Source organism: Equus przewalskii, chromosome 14 (genome assembly GCF_037783145.1).
Source record: "Equus przewalskii isolate Varuska chromosome 14, EquPr2, whole genome shotgun sequence".
Lineage (NCBI taxonomy): Eukaryota > Metazoa > Chordata > Mammalia > Perissodactyla > Equidae > Equus > Equus przewalskii.
The window spans coordinates 78,455,362-78,472,459 of NC_091844.1; the positions used below are offsets into that span (position 1 = coordinate 78,455,362).

A 17,098-nucleotide genomic window follows, 5' to 3' on the forward strand; every position below is an offset into this window, starting at 1 on the left:
CTTGTATTAATCAGCGCATTATTATCCTTAATGGTAAGAAGGTGATGCGAACAGTTTTGGGTACTATTTTAAATGCTTTACATATGTTAACTCATTTAATCCTTGTGAGGTAGGTTTTGCTATTTTTCTTCATTTTAGAAATGAGGAATCTGTCACAATATGGTTAAATAACTAGCCCAAGGATGTGAAATCAGCCTTCCGAGCTTCAGTGTTCGTGCTCTTAACTACGAATCTGTACTACCTTTTGATCATGTTGTTTAGCCATATGTGCTTGTATGTGGGTTTCCCCAGTATATTTAGGGCCACTGCTTTGCACAATTCCAGAGTATACCGTTTACCTAAAACGCCATGTGAATGGCTTTTAGAGTCTGCAGCTCCAAATATATTGTGTTCCTTGGAGGCAGGGGCTGTCCTTTTTTCCTAGCAGTCTGTATTTCCTTGAACTTCATAGGTGCTTAGTTTATGTTTGATGAATAAGTGGGGTGTTTGCAAGTGGGATGGGGAAGCGGGTGCTGGGAGGGCATTACAGGGTATAGCCCACTGACTTGCTCAAGTTGGTACTCATTTGCTTTCGTTGAATGAATATAGACACACAGAGTTAGTTTGCATTAACCTGAAATGAAGTGTCTTTGAGCAAAGATGTGGAACGGTCATGAAAGAAAAATGGCAAGGTAGATCCCCAAAGCAAACCCTATGAATAGTGGCTGTGCCTGAATTTTTAAAACATTTTTTCTCACTATTCCATATGTGTCTTTTCTACTACAGTGAAGAACGTATACAATGCAGGATTGGCTCCAGTAGTAACAGTAGTAAGCATCCAGAATTCAGTAAATATTTGTTGATTGGATTAGAAAATGAAAGATAATGCTAGTGTCTGGGGCCATTAGTCGATATTAGGAAGCAGTTATAAATAGGAAATGGAAAAAAAAAAAAGATAGGAAATGGTTTTTGAGGAAAAGAAAGGAAAAGCTGAGACACACTTGAGTTTTAAGAGACAGCTCTGCCTTTTGCGAGACAGTGCTAGGGCTGCTGTTCTCCAACCTTATTTTGTAATGAGTGGCAAAGGCCTCTGGTCATTTGCTCTAATATGGTGTACTTACCCTGCTGGTGTGTGGGGCTTGCATGGATAAAAAAATGACTTGTGAATTCCTACTTTAATTTGCAATTTGGCAGTAGTTAGGGATTATAAGTGGTGAATATGTTTCCTTTTTTCCTAAATAATAAAGTAATAATTTCTTATGATTATGGGCTGTTATAAATATGGGAACTAATGAGAAACCATCACAGAATACAACAAAAAGCATTAAAATAAGGGACTCTTATACAAAAGGCACCTTTCCAAATTTGCTTAATTATCTTAAGTGAATAAATTCTATAAAGTTTTGACAAAACCAAATTTATATCTCCCTCCCTCCCCTCCCCCAGCAAAAAGAGCAGCTGTTATTTGTGATTATATTAAGGATGAAAGTAATGAACGTTTACTTAGGTCTAGTTCTTGCTAATTTCTACATAATGTCTCATTTAATCCTTTCCCTAAGCTATGAAATTGCTATTACCCATCCTATTTTATTGAAAGGAAAATGGAACTCACGTTGAATATTTTGTCCAGGTTGCATGCATAGAGCTGAAATCAGGTCAGCTTTACTTCAAAGCCCATCTTTTTTCTGCTCTATTCTGCTTGGAGGCTGAACAGTCCAATTTCTTGAGGAAATTTATTTTTATATTTATAATTGGCTTTTGTCATAATATTTTAATAAATGGCTAGAAATATTGAAGTCTTTAAAATTTGTTGTAAAAGTAATGCTTAGTCATTTTACAAATATTATAAAATACAGTTAAGTATTTCAGAAAGAAGAACTACAAACTACCTGTAATTCCACTATCCAGAGTTGTGTATTATTAACATTTTGATATGTGTTCTTTGAAACTTTGCTCTGTGTGTGTGTGTAATATATTTATATATATGTAGAAGGATGATACTGTACATTCTATTTAATACCTTTTTTCTTCATAAGTTTTGGAAATTAATATATTGTGAACATCTTTCCATGCCACAGATAGTAATTCCATATTTCATTGAGTGCATATAGCAAAATCTAATAACCTCCTTATACTGGGTGTATTTTTCTCTTTCATAAATTAGGCTGCATTAATTTCCTTGATATCTGCGTATATCTGTAATGATTTCCCAGGGATAACTTTGTAGAAATTGAATTGCTGGATCAAATGTGTGGACATTAAAGCATTGGATAATTGTTACTAAATTATTTTTTAGAAGGTTTACTTATTTTCATTTTTGAATATAAAATAATTATACTGTGCTGGTATGTATTTTAAGATCACAGATTTTAAATAGGTCACTGATATGGATATGGTTACCTATTAAAGCTATTTGATTTATTAAAACAAGACTTTTACCTAAGTGATTAAACTTTGTGATATGGAATAGACCAGTGATTGTTAACCAGGATTAATCTGTGGAGCTTTAAAAAATATTTTTGCTTGGGCCCCATCCCAGATTTATTGAATCAGAACCTTTGGGGATGGGGCCCAGGCATCTCTGTTGTATTAAAAGAGCATGTTTAAACTCACTTATGCTTGTATCGCTATATTCCTAGTTTAGCTCCATTTCTGGTGATATAGGAAGATTGGAAGGAAACATTGTCACCAGTGAAAGCTTCTTATTTGAGGCACAAAACCATCTTTGTGAGAGAAGGAATGATTTAGTGTTGTGTAGAAAAGTTGTCCAGTCTCTAGTGTTTGTGGTGTTTTATGGTACTACACAGTAGTGTTGTTATAGTAAAGCTGTTGTCTTAATTAATTTTACACATTTTGCAGGTCTGCAAAAGATGAGTTTACATCTATTATTGGGAAATGTCAAGGTAAGAGTTTCCAAAATATTTAAAAAATGAAAATTTCAAATCTGCAACTGTTAACAATATTTCTTAAAAGTCAGAATAGATATTAAATATTTATTAATAAGTATTATTATAACTTTATTAAAATAATTTTAAAACATCTTAAATTGATTTCTCTTATTGCCTTAAATGTTTTGCTTTGAGATGTGCATTTTGGAGATATTTGAAATTGAAACTGTTTTAAGAAGTCTAAGCCAGTTTGGGGATAAAGTATTTGCAAGTGTCTATAGTCTTTTATTTTGAATTCGATGTGGGAAAAAATATTTAGGTATAAGTCAAGAGTTGGTCAGATACAGACTGGTAAAAAAAGTCTGGGATTTGATCATTGTTTTTTATATTCAGCAAACATTTACTGACTATCATTTATCTATGTGAACCATTTTAGTGGATACCAGGAGTATGATTGTGAGCAAAAAGGCATGGTCCGTTATCTCATGAGGCATGTAGACACTCAAATATATAGATATAAACTTTGACATATCCCATGAAGGAAAAATGCAAAGCACGGTGAGAGTTTAACCAGGGGTGTGAGATGAGATTGTTGAGAAAAAGTGGCTTTTGAAAAGCAACGTTAAGAATGAGTAGAGGTTAGGAGAAGATGAGTGAGTGATCTGCAGGAGCAGTATTTGAAAAGTCAGGGGAACCTTACAGGGGGAAAATAAGAGGGCGCTATTAGGTAGATACATCAATTGTTATGTTTTGTTTAGAGGACCTGCAGTTCCATCTGTCTGACTTTGTGTTAGTTTAATAGTGTAGTAGTTGTAGGAATCGTAATGATGATAATCATGGTCATTGTGATGCTGACAAACATTTATAGCGTCCTTACTGTGTGCCAGGCACTGTATTTAGTGCTTCACATGCATTTCCTCTTTTAATTGGAAGAACATGGTATATGTGTTTTATCTTAAAGCAGCAGTAGGATAAAATAAATCATTGACAGTGAAAGAGAGCAAGGAGAAGGGAGGCATCGATGGTTTTGAAGTCTACAAAATGGTGGTAATGCAGAGGATTCTGCCAACTCCCCCGTGGAAACACTGGTCTTCAGCTCCTTGTCAAATGCACCATTAGGGGCCTAAGGCCAGTTTCCTTATCATTTTTCTCATTCTCAGCTATCTAGATGTGTTCAGAAGATTAAGGATCAAATATTTTAAAAATGTTTTGAGTTCCCATGTGAATGGTGATAGTGATTTTATTAGTATGTCAGAATCATTATGGGCATAATTTTATAGGCTGGGGTGGGAAACAATTATATGAGCTAATATATGTAAAGCTCTTAGCATAATGTCTGACACCTACGAAGTATTTAGGCAACATTAAGCTATTGGTATTAGTGCTTCTACTACTAGTACTGTTATGCTGCCTATAAATCTTTCCATTGTTTGCCGTGGACCTTGGAGTACAGTTCATATTCTCTAATTCAGGACATAAGCCTTTCACAGTCTGCCTGTCTGTCCTGTAGTAGCCCTCTGCCTTACAGCCTGTCTAGTACAAAGCAGCTTCACTTTTCCACCCCCAGCGTGCTTTTCATGCCTTGGTACAGATACTCCTTTTGCCTGAAAGCTCCCGCCTTTCTGTTTAATTAATTAGTCCTGCATATTTGACTTCAAGCATTAGCTCTTTTGGGAAACCCTTCCTCTCTGTCCTCTCCCCATCGTTTGTATATCTTAATGTCTCCTTGGGACTTGTTTGTCCCTGTATCACCACACTTGGCCTAATCTACTTCCTTTTTAATTGTTGGTTTGCTTGTCTGATTCCCACTTAACTGTGAACTTTTTGAAGACAGGGCTCCTGTCTTACTCAACTTTTTTTTTTGTCCCTAGTGGCTAGCATGGTGTCTGACACATAGTAGGTCACAATTTTTGACCCTGTTGAGTGGGTAATGGCACTTGGGAACTATTAAAATTATTTTTATGAATGAATCTGTGAACAAAATATATTTGCCTATTTCTTGTAAGTTAGTTTTATAAATGATGTGTGTATATATATCTATTATGTATATTATATATATCATACATACATGTAAATTTATGGATAATTGTCATGATATTCATGTTTTTTTATTGTAATATACACAAATGTGTATGCATATGGTCAATGGAACAATAAACTTGGATAAGAAGCCCTGTTTGCTTAGTGTCCTTCTAAGAATAATAGAAGGGAGTAGTAGAGTTTGTGAATTTCTGAAGCTTGGGGCTCTAGCATTTTCTGAATTTACTTCCTATAGTTTCCTCATCAGTGCTTATTAAAGTAGACCAGACCTGGCTTAAATAATGTAAAACGATCAAGAAGTTCCCAGAAGAATAATTTGGGGATATTCAACTGCCTCTTTCCCAGTGTTGCCCTTTGGGTGAGGGCTTGGGAAGTCTGAAGTGTGCTCAGAATGTTGGAGCGATTCAGACATATAGGGTCCTATTTAGCTTTGACATTGGACACCTGCTCTGAGGCATTAAGTAACCTGAGAAGTCTACAAGTTGACATGAAAATGGAACACTTACCCCTTCTGTATTTCACACAAATTATAATATTTGTTTGCATTTTTAGTGCGTATAGTTAATGTAGCAGCATAGATGAGATAATAGTGCTTTGAGACCTAATGTGTTATTTTGTTGGCTTCTGAATGTGTGAATTTATGACCTTAATGCTGCATTAATGGCTTCTTTCCATTTCATATAATGTGAGGTAATGATCATTTGCTTATTATCTGACTCATCTTTATGGGCATAAGTCTCATATGCCAAATGATATTTCATGTGGATGCTTGGAGAAAAGGAGCCAGATTGTTGTTAATGCATTTTTGAAACTACATATTGCAGAGTCTGCAAATTGAAATAGGAGCTATTTGGTTCCACTCTGATATTTTTCAATTATTGTTTTATAAAATATATGCCATTCGAGAATGTTTTAAATGTGGCTTGCAGCTTGTTTTGGCTCTTTTTTGCCAGGCCGTAAATAGTAATGCGGTCTTGTTTTTTCTATCTTGAATAGTGACCTAAAAATAGCACCTGGAATTAGACTTTTTAGAGCTATACTATGTTAATCAACAGATTTTTCTCTTATTTCTGATTTTGAGATACTATAAACCAGAGCTTCCTAATGCTAAGTAGCAGCTTGCCTGTGGTAGCCGTGCTGAGATCCCATCAGCCCTTCAGTGGCCTGGTGGGCCCTGTGATAATCCGAGCTCAGACAGGTTGCCTCTGCTTTCCAGCAACTTCATCAATTTACTGTTAGGTGCATACAAACATGATTTTCCATGTGTGTCTTGACATGAAAAAGGTTAGGAAGCATAGACTATTTGAAGCACTTAGATATGAAATGACATTTCATTCTCGAAGTGTGATTCAGGAGCCTCAGATTATATGAGAACTATTTCTCCCTTTTTGTATTTGTATTTTTATTATTATTATTATCATTTTTTTTGCTGAGGAAGATTTGCTCTAAGCTAACATCTACTGCCAATCTTCCTCTGTATTGTATGTGAGCCTGCCATCACAGAATGGCCACTGACAGTGGTGTATTTTGCGCCCAGGAACTGAACCTGGGCCACTGAAGTGCAGCGTGTTGAACTTAACCACTAGGTCACTGGTGCTGGCCTCCTTTTTGTTTTATCTTTAGAGAAAAAATTTTATCGTTGCAAAAATAATATACATTCTTTCTTTTTTTTTTTTTTTGAGGCAGATTAGCCCTGAGCTAACATCTGCTGCCAATCCTCCTCTTTTTTGCTGAGGAAGGCTGGCCCTGAGCTAACATCCATGCCCATATTCCTCCACTTTATATGTGGGAGGCCTACCACAGCATGGCTTGCCAAGTTGTGCCATGTCCGCACCCGGGATCCGAACCAACAAACCCCGGGCTGCTGAAGCGGAACATGCGCAGTTAACCCCTGCGCCACCGGGCCAACCCCAATAATACACATTCTTAGTAGAAACTAAGAATGAGCAAAAAGTAGAAAATAAAAATAAATACACCATCCAGAGATAAGTACCATTAATCTTTTATGATCTGTTCTTTCAGATATTTTTCTGTAAGTACCTGTCAACTATTATAGATATGTTCTATGAAAGTAAAATGTTTTATAATATGCTTTCTTCACTTAAGAATAGGCTTTTAAGTCTTTCAGGTTGAAGTTTAAGAAGAACTTTACAAAATATCTTTTTTGTTCTTTTTTACTGGGTAACATACTGGTGTTAGGACATAGGTCTCCCAATTAGCCAAATCATTTAGAAAGTGCCTGTAAATTTGATCTCTGAGCAGGAAGCAAGTCTCTGTTTTACTTGATACCACAAGCAACGTAGAACCATCATTAGGCCTTTGTGCAGATAATTTTGTGTAACATAGGTAGCAGATTATTGTGTCTATGTTCATGGGGATATTGGTTTGTAGATTTTTTTTTGTAATTATTTCTGATTTGGTGTTGGAGTAGTGCTGGACTCAAAACATGAATTGGCAAGTGTTCCTTTCTTTTTTGTTTTCTGTAAGAGTTTGTGTAGAATTGGAACTATTTCTTCCTTAAATGTTTGATAGAATTCACCAGTAAAATTTGGAGATTTCTTTGTGAGTAGGTTTTTAATTCCTAATTAAGTTTTTAGAATAGATATAAAGCCTTTTAAATTTTCAGTTTCCTCTTGCTTCAGTTTTAGTTTTTCATGGAGTTTTCCTCTAAGTTGTAGAATATGTTGACTTAAAGTTGTTTATAATATTATTATGTCTTCAGTGTTCCCTTATTACTGTCTGTTGGATCTGTACTGATGTCCTCTCTTTTGTTCTTGATGTTGGTAATTTGTGTTTTCTCTCTTTTCTCTTGATCAGTCAGCCAGAGTTTTATCAATTTATTAATTTATTCTTCAGTAAAAAACTTTAGATTTTGATTTTTCTTTCTATTTTTTTTTTTGATTTTTGCTTTTATCTTTATTATTTCCTACTAGGTTTAATTTGCTCTTATTTTTCCAGATGAAAGATGAAAGTTTAGATCATTGACTTTAAACCTTTTTTCTTTTCTTCTATAAGCCTTTAAGCCTGTTCTAATATAAGCATCTTTTCATTACTGGTATCTAATTTAATTCTATTGTGGTCAGAGAACATTTACTAATGATTTTAACCTTTTAAATTTATCGAGACTTGATTTATGGTTCAGCATGTGGTCTGTCTTCATGAATCAAATTCTTTTAAAGTAATTTAATTAAAAGAATTTAAAAGAATTTGATTCTTTTAAAAGAATTTGATTCTTGGGTATGGTGCAGTTATTGAGTATAGTGTTTTATAAATGTCAGCTACATTGAGTTGGGTGTCAGAGCTGTTCAAATTTTTATATCCTTATTGATTTTCTCTCTAGTTGTACTGAGTTTTATTCTGGGGGCTAGTTGATTTCTTTGTGCATCAGCTTAAATTTTTAAGGCTTATTTTTTTTTGAATTGAAGTATAATTGACATACGATATCATATTAATTTTTTGTGTTGTAAGATATGGTTTAGAACAGCTTTTACTTTAGGGTTAGATTAGTCCTACTTTAAGGTGAGGCCTTTCTGGGATCTCTTAATGCTCAGAGTGTTCAGTGAAGTCTCTCCACTGTGACTGGGTGGAACTCAGACATTTCCAAATCCTCTCTAAGCTCTGGTAGTTGTTTTTCCCCCCGATACGTATCCTCTCCTTGGCATTGTGAAATCTTTCCGTGTGTGTGCAGCTTTGTGTTCTGCCAAAGACCGAAGGGTTCCTCTCTGCAGGTTTTTAAAGCTCCTTTTCAGCCTCACTTCTCTCTGCCATGCTGCCTTGCAAATTCTAGTCAGCTCAGTAGCTCCAAACACCAATCTTTATCGCCTCACTTCAGTGAGACTTCCGGGTCCTGTCTGCGGTCCTTCATGAGGCGTGGTCCAGAAAGTGTTTACTGGCAGACAGCAAGGGTGGTGCTGGGCCTCATCTCATTTGTTTCCCTTCTCCCGGTGATCACAATGTCGCACGGCCTGTAGAGTAATGTATGAAAACAGTTCTTTGACAAATTTTTCTTTTATGGTGGGAGGCCTAGTATGAAACTAGTTAAGTACTCTGTTTTTTTTTTAATTGCAAAAGCAGTACATACTTGCAAAGAATTCAAACAATACAAACATAGAAAAAGTAAAAAAAGAAGTCCATCCTTTCTCTTAATTTGCGTTCTATGTAGGAACTTATATTAATGATTTAATATAAAACCTTCTATGCCTATATGAACCTGTGTATACATGGACTGACTGTTTTTCTTTAACAAAACGAGATCATCCGATATAGTTTGGTTTCCACCTCGCTCCCACACTTACTGCCTTGATGAAGTCTTTCCCAGTCATTGTGTATAGCTGTGTTTCAATCTTTTCAAGGTAGCCGCAGCATTCCATCGTAAGAAGGTGAACTGCGTTTTATCTGTCTACTTGCCCTCTTGATGGAAATTTAGGTTGTTTACTGTGGCTTGTTTTCTTCCTTTCTCTTACTCATCTTTGTCCTCTTCTCCCTCTAAGCGCTGGAAGAGACATGCTGTTTGTCTTTGGGTGTAGTATTTAAAATGTGATAGCTACTGCTGTAATTCCTTCCAGAAACTTTTACCTGTTTATACAACCATGAAAAGGGTATGATTGAAGACTTTTCTTTTCTTCGTTGTCAGCACCGTGTGTTACCTATTTTAAAAATATTCATGAGGTTCACAGACAAAGGGAAAAAAGCATCTCATTTTCCATTTGCATACCTTTGGTTATTAGGCAGAACATATGTTAACTGGGTATTTTCATTTTTTTGTGACTTGTTAGATCATATCCTTTTGCCTGTATTCTTCTTAGACTACTTGACTTTTTCTTACTGGTTTGTAGTATTTCTATATAGTGAGTATTAACCCTTTGTCATATATGTTGCAAATATTTTTACCCGGTTGATTTGTCTTTTAAATTTGTTACAGTGTCTTTTTCCCCGTGTCTTTTTTTTTCCAGTGTCTTTTTTTTGGTAACAGCATTTGTCATTTTTTTCCCTTTATAATTTTATGGCTTCTTATCTTCTTAGACTGTTTTTATTCTAGGATTGTAAAATTTGTCTCATGCGTTCTACCGACACTATTATTTCAAATATTTAAATATTTAGCTTCTCTGCATGTCTTTCTAGCTCTGCTAGTTTGCTCTTGCTCACTGGTTCTTGATTTAAAAGTGAAAGAATGTATGTGAGAGATTGTTCATTGAACCCTTCATTTTGCAAATGAGGAAACTACACCTTGGCATCTCCCCAAGGTCACACTCAGTTGTTTCATGGCAGCTGAGAATAAAACCTTGTGTTTCTTAATTTTTAAGTCTATTCCCATTTCCATTTCTAATTTGGATAAATGAGCACTGGCTCAAAGTGTTTTCCTTTAGCACTTGAGTGCCTGTTGTGTGCCACCAAAGTATTAGGCACTGGTGATAAAGTTATGGAAACAGCACCTGACATTTTGAAACTTATAGTTTAATGACTAGGGCAGAGAATAAATAAACAAATATGTAATTCTTATGTGGGATAAGACTGTCAAGGAAATGGAATCATTGGAATGGTGGAGAATAATGGGGCCTTGAGGCTACTTAGGATGATCAGAGAATACATCCTAAAGAAGTGACATTTAAACTGAGACCTGAAAGGGGAAAAGGAGCAGAGAAGGGTTCAGGGAAAGACTTCCAGGCAGAGGAAACAGCATTGACCAAAGCTCTGAGCTGGAAAATAGCCTGGCAACTAGGCAGGTTGAAGGGGCTGCCGTTGCTGCAAGCTGTGCGCTACCGGGTATAAATAGTTTCACCGTGAACTGGCAGTTGATAAACTGCTGGTTAACTTTACCACCAGCCTTTTTGAATACTTTTCAGACAACTCCATTGACATTTGCTTTGTAAAAATCTGTACTGTTCATTTCTCTTCAAAACCACACAGGCAGCTGGAAAAATCCAGTGATAAAGTCTTTATTTGCACATTGTTATGTGAAATCTTATCTTGTAATGAAACCATATCTTTGTCCGGGTCAAAACACATTCTGAGTTTTCTGGAGCTACTGATTATAACTAGAAGTAGTAGTAAAAACAAATCCCCTTCAGATAGAACTTATTTCAGACAGATACAGAATGTGGTGCATAAATCTCTTTATCCTATCAAGATGAAGTAAGAGGAAAACAGTAAAATGGGAAATGTTGCTGTGTTTCTGTAGCACATGAATATTTTTCAGGGCATTAAGTTGTCCTCTTGCTGGTGTTACATAACATCTGTGTGTATGTGGGTCTTGTGTTCTTGTGTTGTTTATCATTTTGTGCCTTTGTTTATTTCCAAGTTTGATTTTTTTTTTGCTATCTGAAGACAGAGAACTAATCTTTTTCTTTATTTTATTCTCATTTTTGAAAACTCGCTTTTCCAGAGTACATAAATATCTTGTTAGGCTTTAATAAAATCCACTAGACCCTCCTGTGGTCAAGGGCCTCTCTTGGATTTTTTGGTATGTTTTATACCTGTAGATAATAGTCAGAATGGTGAAACTCATTACATCTGGTATACTTTCCCCATTACAGAACATATGTACACATATTACAGAGAGAAGAAGGAAGTCTGAAGTACCTCTTTTAGGTGGAGAGATGTTATATAATTCATGTTTAATTGTTGCGTAGTCCTTGAGGGATGGTAAACTCTTCCCATTACCTTACCCTGTTAATATAGACTTTCCTGAGAAATTCAGGCTTCACTCATTAGTGAAACATTAATCGCTTTTTGTTTCAGAAAACATCAGAAACCTCCAGCAAACCTAACACAGTTTACAGTTTCACAGCCCCTTTTTCTTTTGTAGCTGATAGCCTTTCTCCTTATTGTAGTACTGAAAAATTCAGAACAGAAAAAAATATAGGGGCTGGCCCCGTGGCCGAGTGGCATTGTTGAATAAGACATTGTCTCTGATTCCAAGAAGCTCAGAGTGTTGTGGGGCAAATAGTCATGTAAACAACATAATATGATGTGAGGAATGCTCTGAAAGACTTTCGTGCAGCATATTTGGGGGCAGAGATAGGAGAGGAGTAGGTTTTGAAGAATCTCAAGGAAGGAGGAGGTAACAGTTTGTTACCACAGAGTGTTGTAATAAACAAGAAGCCTCTTGATAATGTTGGAGATGAACATTCTAGGTAGAGGCAGCAATGTGTATGAAAGACACACAGACTCCAGTATGCATGGTTTGCTTATTTGCCAGGTAGTTGTTTTATTGGTGGGTTATTAGATGTGTGCTGGAGGAAGTGATGGGAGGTGAAACTGCAAAGCTATGACGGAGCCATTTGTGAAGAGCCTTCCATGTATTTGGAGGAGTTTAGACTTGATGTTGTTGGAAATGGAGAACCATCAGGGCTTTTAAAGCAGCAGCAGGATGAGATCTGTGCATTTTTCTATTTTAGAAAGATGTCTTTGAATAGTACTGAGGAAGGACTAGGAGGGAAGAGCCTGAAGGTAGGAAGGAAGACTAGTTAGGAGGCCGTTGTGAGAGTCTAAGCAAGAGATGGTGAAGCCTGAACTTGGGATATTAGCGGAGGAACAGAGAAAGCCATAAATTTTGGAAACTTTCTGAGGCAGTCCTAGGGCTGGATCCACGCTCCGACTGAGAGGCACTGTGCTGCGATGGGCCGCGCACTGTGCGAGGTGGGACACTTCGGCTCTGGGCTTTGTTCTGCTCTGATCACAGTTTCATCTTGAGTCCCCTACTCATTTGGAATTCTTGTTGGTAAAGGGAGGTCACTGTTCCTACCTGTCTCTTCAGTTCTGGGATTCTAATAAGGGGAAACTGAAGCAAACAAAACATCAGAAACCTCCAGCAAACCTAACACAGTTTACAGTTTCACAGCCCCTTTTTCTTTTGTAGCTGATAGCCTTTCTCCTTATTGTAGTACTGAAAAATTCAGAACAGAAAAAAATATAGGGGCTGGCCCCGTGGCCGAGTGGTTCTCATGCTCTGCTTCCCGTGGCCCAGGGTTTCGCTGGTTCGGATCCTGGGCGTGGACATGGCACCGCTCGTCAGGCCACGTTGAGGCGGCTTCCCATGTGCCACAACTAGAAGGATCTGCAACTAAAGAAATACACACCTATGTGCTGGGGGGATTTGGGGAGAAAAAGAAAGAAAGAAAAAATATAGGTGTTGGATTATTAACGTCTTATAATTGTGTGATTGACTAAGAACAGTTCTTGATTCACCTGCCTAATATATTATTACATACTTACATGTATATGTGTGTGTGTATCTATCTATCTATCTATATGTATTTCTCTTTCTAATACTGTGTCAGTATAATCCCGCTTTGTATTTCCTTGGCATCTATATTTGCTATATTTAAAAGATCTCAGTTGAAATTTTCTTTTTTTGCTTATAGGAGAGCTGAAGTCATTAGATTGGACTTATTTTCTGCCCATTCTCTTTGCCTTTGATCTCTCTTAATTTCCTAAGTATTGTGAAGTATATGATTCCTGAGCCTTTACCAGACTAGGGCATGCTTAGCATTCAGCAGACCCCTGGTGTCAGTGGGCTCTGCTCTCACAGAAGTGGGGCAGAGCTGGCTGTGGTTTATACTTCCCACTCTTACTTGAAATGGGTTTCTAGGAACCGTTCTTTGCTATTGAACTGAAGCATTAGAGATCCTTAGAAGATGATGTAATGCAGTCGAATACGTACTTTAGTTAACTGTTTTTATAATACATTGTTAGAAGCACTTCTTTTCTTTTCATTCTAGTTCCAAAAGACCCAAAACCCCAGTGGAGGCGTGTCGCGTGGAGTTATGATTGTACCCTGCTGGCCTATGCGGAAAGCACAGGAACTGTGAGGGTGTTTGATCTCATGGGAAGTGAACTCTTTGTTATTGTCCCAGTACGTACATACCTTCAACTGATACTGTATTTTTTCGAATGCCTGTCATGTATAGGTACCTGAATGAATGAATATGATGAGAGAGGAAATAGAAATGTAAATCAGAATCATAAGTTGTGAACTTAAGATGCTCAGAATCTAGTTAGAGATCTGTATGTGAAGTAGTTATCTTTGTATTTCCTAGTGCACTATGCAGATGTAATCCACCATTATTAAAACATGGTAGTAAGTAAGTTCTAAATCGAGGTACGGAAAGCTGCTAAAAGGTTCCAGTGAGGGAAAGAAGTCAGTGAGCTGTTGCAAGAGGAACAGCTTCAAGCGAAGTTAGAATTTGTTAGCCTAAAGGTGTTAGATATTGAAAGGGAGAGTGGAGAAAAAAATGAATGATACTAATAACTTGTATTTATGTAGTGCTTTGTACTTTGTTAATGACTTTGGTATATATTCTTGTATAATGCTCACCATACCCTTTGAATAGATTGGGTAGATGTTACTCTCATTTTACAGTTTAGAAAACTGTAATTGAGAGGGAGTGAAATGACTTTTCCAGTGGCAGTCCAGTTAGTGTCTCTTAGAAATCCAGTGCTTTTTACTTCCTATCCTCCTTCCTCAAATGAACAAATATAGGGGCAGGTAGAACAGATTCTGGCTGCATCTTAGAATCACCTGGGAAGCTTTATACAGAAAAGAAAAACAAAAACAAAACAAATTACCAGATTGCCCAGGCTCCACCCACAGAGTCTGACTTAGTTGATCTGAGTGGGCCCTGGGCATTAATATTGTTTCAAGGTTTTTTAGCTGATTCTTATGAGAAGCTAGGGATGAGAACCAGTGATGTAGAGAATGATTTTTGTTCAGACATAATGAGTGGAGAAACGTGAAAAAATACATTGAGCTCGTATTGTGGAGTCTTGGAGAACCAAAGTAAGAAGTTTGGATTACTGTTTTCTTGACTAGCACTGTGTAATAGAAATGTGAGCTATATAAGTGATCGCATGTGTGGTTTAAAATTTTCTAGTAGCTGCATTAAGAAGAGCTAATCATAGCTTGCTTGCTTCTTCAGGATACAGATCAGTTCCAGGGCTGTCTTATTTAAAGTGCACCTGGCAAGGCCAATGTCTCGGACATCCTCCAATTACCTATACATATGATAACTTCTATCTAGTCTCTTTTTAGTAACTTAATCTCTCCTCTTCTCTAGGCATCTATTTTAGCAGGTGATTTGAGCTATGCCATTGCTGGCTTGATATTTTTGGAATATAAAGCAAGTGCGCAGTGGTCTGCAGAACTCTTGGTCATCAATTACCGAGGAGAACTTAGAAGTTACCTTGTAAGGTAAAAGTATGCTTTATTTGGGAAGTCCTATTTGAAATAATGTTTATTTCTCTGGTTTAGTGTCAGATTTTGGTGTTTCTTTTTTTTCCTTCAGCATTTTATTATGAAAAATTACAAATATAATAGGAAGGTTAAAAGAATTGTATAGTATATTCACTCATACCTCCACTTAAATTCTGTAATTAGTGTTTTACTATTCTTGCTATATCACATTTCTGTCCGTTCCTCTATCCAGCGTTTAATCAGTCTTCCTTTTTTAATATATTTGTCAGTACTTAAATACTTCAGCATGCATATCATTAATTAAAGTTCATTATTTGCTTATAGTTTTCTTTCTTTTGAGATAAAATTTGCATACAATGCAGTGCACAGTTCTTAAGTATACCAGCCAGTGAGTTATGACAAATACATACACTTGTGCAATTCATACCCCTATCAGGAGACAGAAATGACTATCGTGCTAGAAAGTTCCCTCATGCTTCTTCTCAGTAAATCTCTGTCCACACTCACCCCCAGAGGAATTGCTGTTTATAATTTTTTTCATCACAGATTAGTTTTGGCTGTTCTAGTAATTGACATTAATGGACTCATATAGTGTGTGCTATTTTGTTGAAGTCTTCTTTTGTTTAGCATATTTTGAGATTTGTCCATATTTTACATGTATCAGTAGTTAATTCCTTTTTATTGCTGATTAGTATTTCATTGTATGAATATCTCATGTGTCTTAGTCTGGGTTGCTATAACAGATGTAATAAACTGGGTGGTTTATCAACAACAGAAATTTATTTCTCGCAGTTCTAGGAGGCTGGAAGTCTGAGATTAGGGTGCCAGCATGGTCAGGTTCTGGCGAGAGCCCTCTTCTGGGTTGCAGACTGCCAACTTCTTATATCCTCACATGGTGGAAAGAGAGCTAGCTAGCTGTCTGGCCTTTTCTTATAAGGGCGCTAAACTCGTTCATGAGGGCTCCATCCTTATGACCTAATATCTCCCAAAGACCCCACCTCCAGATACCATCACATTGGCATTAGGGTTTTAACATATGAATTTTGAGGAGACACATTCAATCCATGGAGGTAACAAACATTCGTTCCATAGCACTCATGATTTGTTTATCCATACTTCTGTTGATGGACCTCTAAGTCTTCAGTTTTTTCGGTTTTTTTTTTTTTTGAGTAAGATTAGCCCTGAGCTATCAGCTGCCAATCCTCCTCTTTTTTGCTGACGAAGATTGGCCCTGAGCTAACATCTGTGCCTGTCCTCCTCTATTTTTGTATATGTGGGACACCTGCCACAGCATAGCTTGATAAGCTGTGCGTAGGTTCACGCCTGGGAGCTGAACTGGCAAACCCCGGGCTGCCGAAGTGGAGTGTGCGAACTTAACCGCTGTGCCACTGGGCCAGCCCCTAAGTTTCCAGTTTTGGGCTATTGTGAATAAAGCTGGTATGACCATTCTTTTACAAGTCTTTATGGATATGCATTTTCATTTCTCTTGGGTCAATGTCTTTGAGTGGAGTTGCTGAGTCATAGGGTAGATACACTTTATTTTTATAAGAAACTGCCAGACCATTTCCCAAAGTGGTTATATCGTTCATATTCCTTCTAATAAGCTATCAGGGTTCCGGTTGTTTTACATCCTCAGCAATATTTGGTGGTGTCTGTCTTTTTAATTTAATTTTAGTGGATATTTAGTGGTATGTGATTGTGATTTAATAGTATTTATTTCTTATTTACCTTCTTAAATTTAGTGTTGGAACAAATCAGAGCTATCAAGAGAGTCACTGTTTCAGCTTCAGTAGTCATTATCCTCATGGAATCAGCACAGCTATTTACCATCCTGGTCACAGGTGAGCATCCATTCGTTCTCATATTTGGTGGAGTATTAAGTGGATGTAGAAATCTTACCACAGTTTCAGAGACAAAAAATTGTCCATTTTGATTTTTATTGTGGCTTCTTCATTTCCTCCTCTTGTGTGTAGTTATGTTAAATATCTGTAGTATCATT

The 17,098-nt window shown here is 36.8% G+C and overlaps 1 protein-coding gene across 1 annotated transcript in view; it reads left to right on the plus strand.

The window, feature by feature from the left end:
• Positions 1-17,098, plus strand: part of NBAS (NBAS subunit of NRZ tethering complex) — a 331,777-nt gene that overhangs the window by 8,871 nt on the left and 305,808 nt on the right. The window contains exons 6-9 of the mRNA XM_070574395.1: positions 2,839-2,882; positions 13,628-13,761; positions 14,963-15,096; positions 16,842-16,940. Coding sequence (XP_070430496.1) covers positions 2,839-2,882; positions 13,628-13,761; positions 14,963-15,096; positions 16,842-16,940 — 411 coding nt within the window. The remainder of the gene's footprint in view (positions 1-2,838; positions 2,883-13,627; positions 13,762-14,962; positions 15,097-16,841; positions 16,941-17,098) is intronic.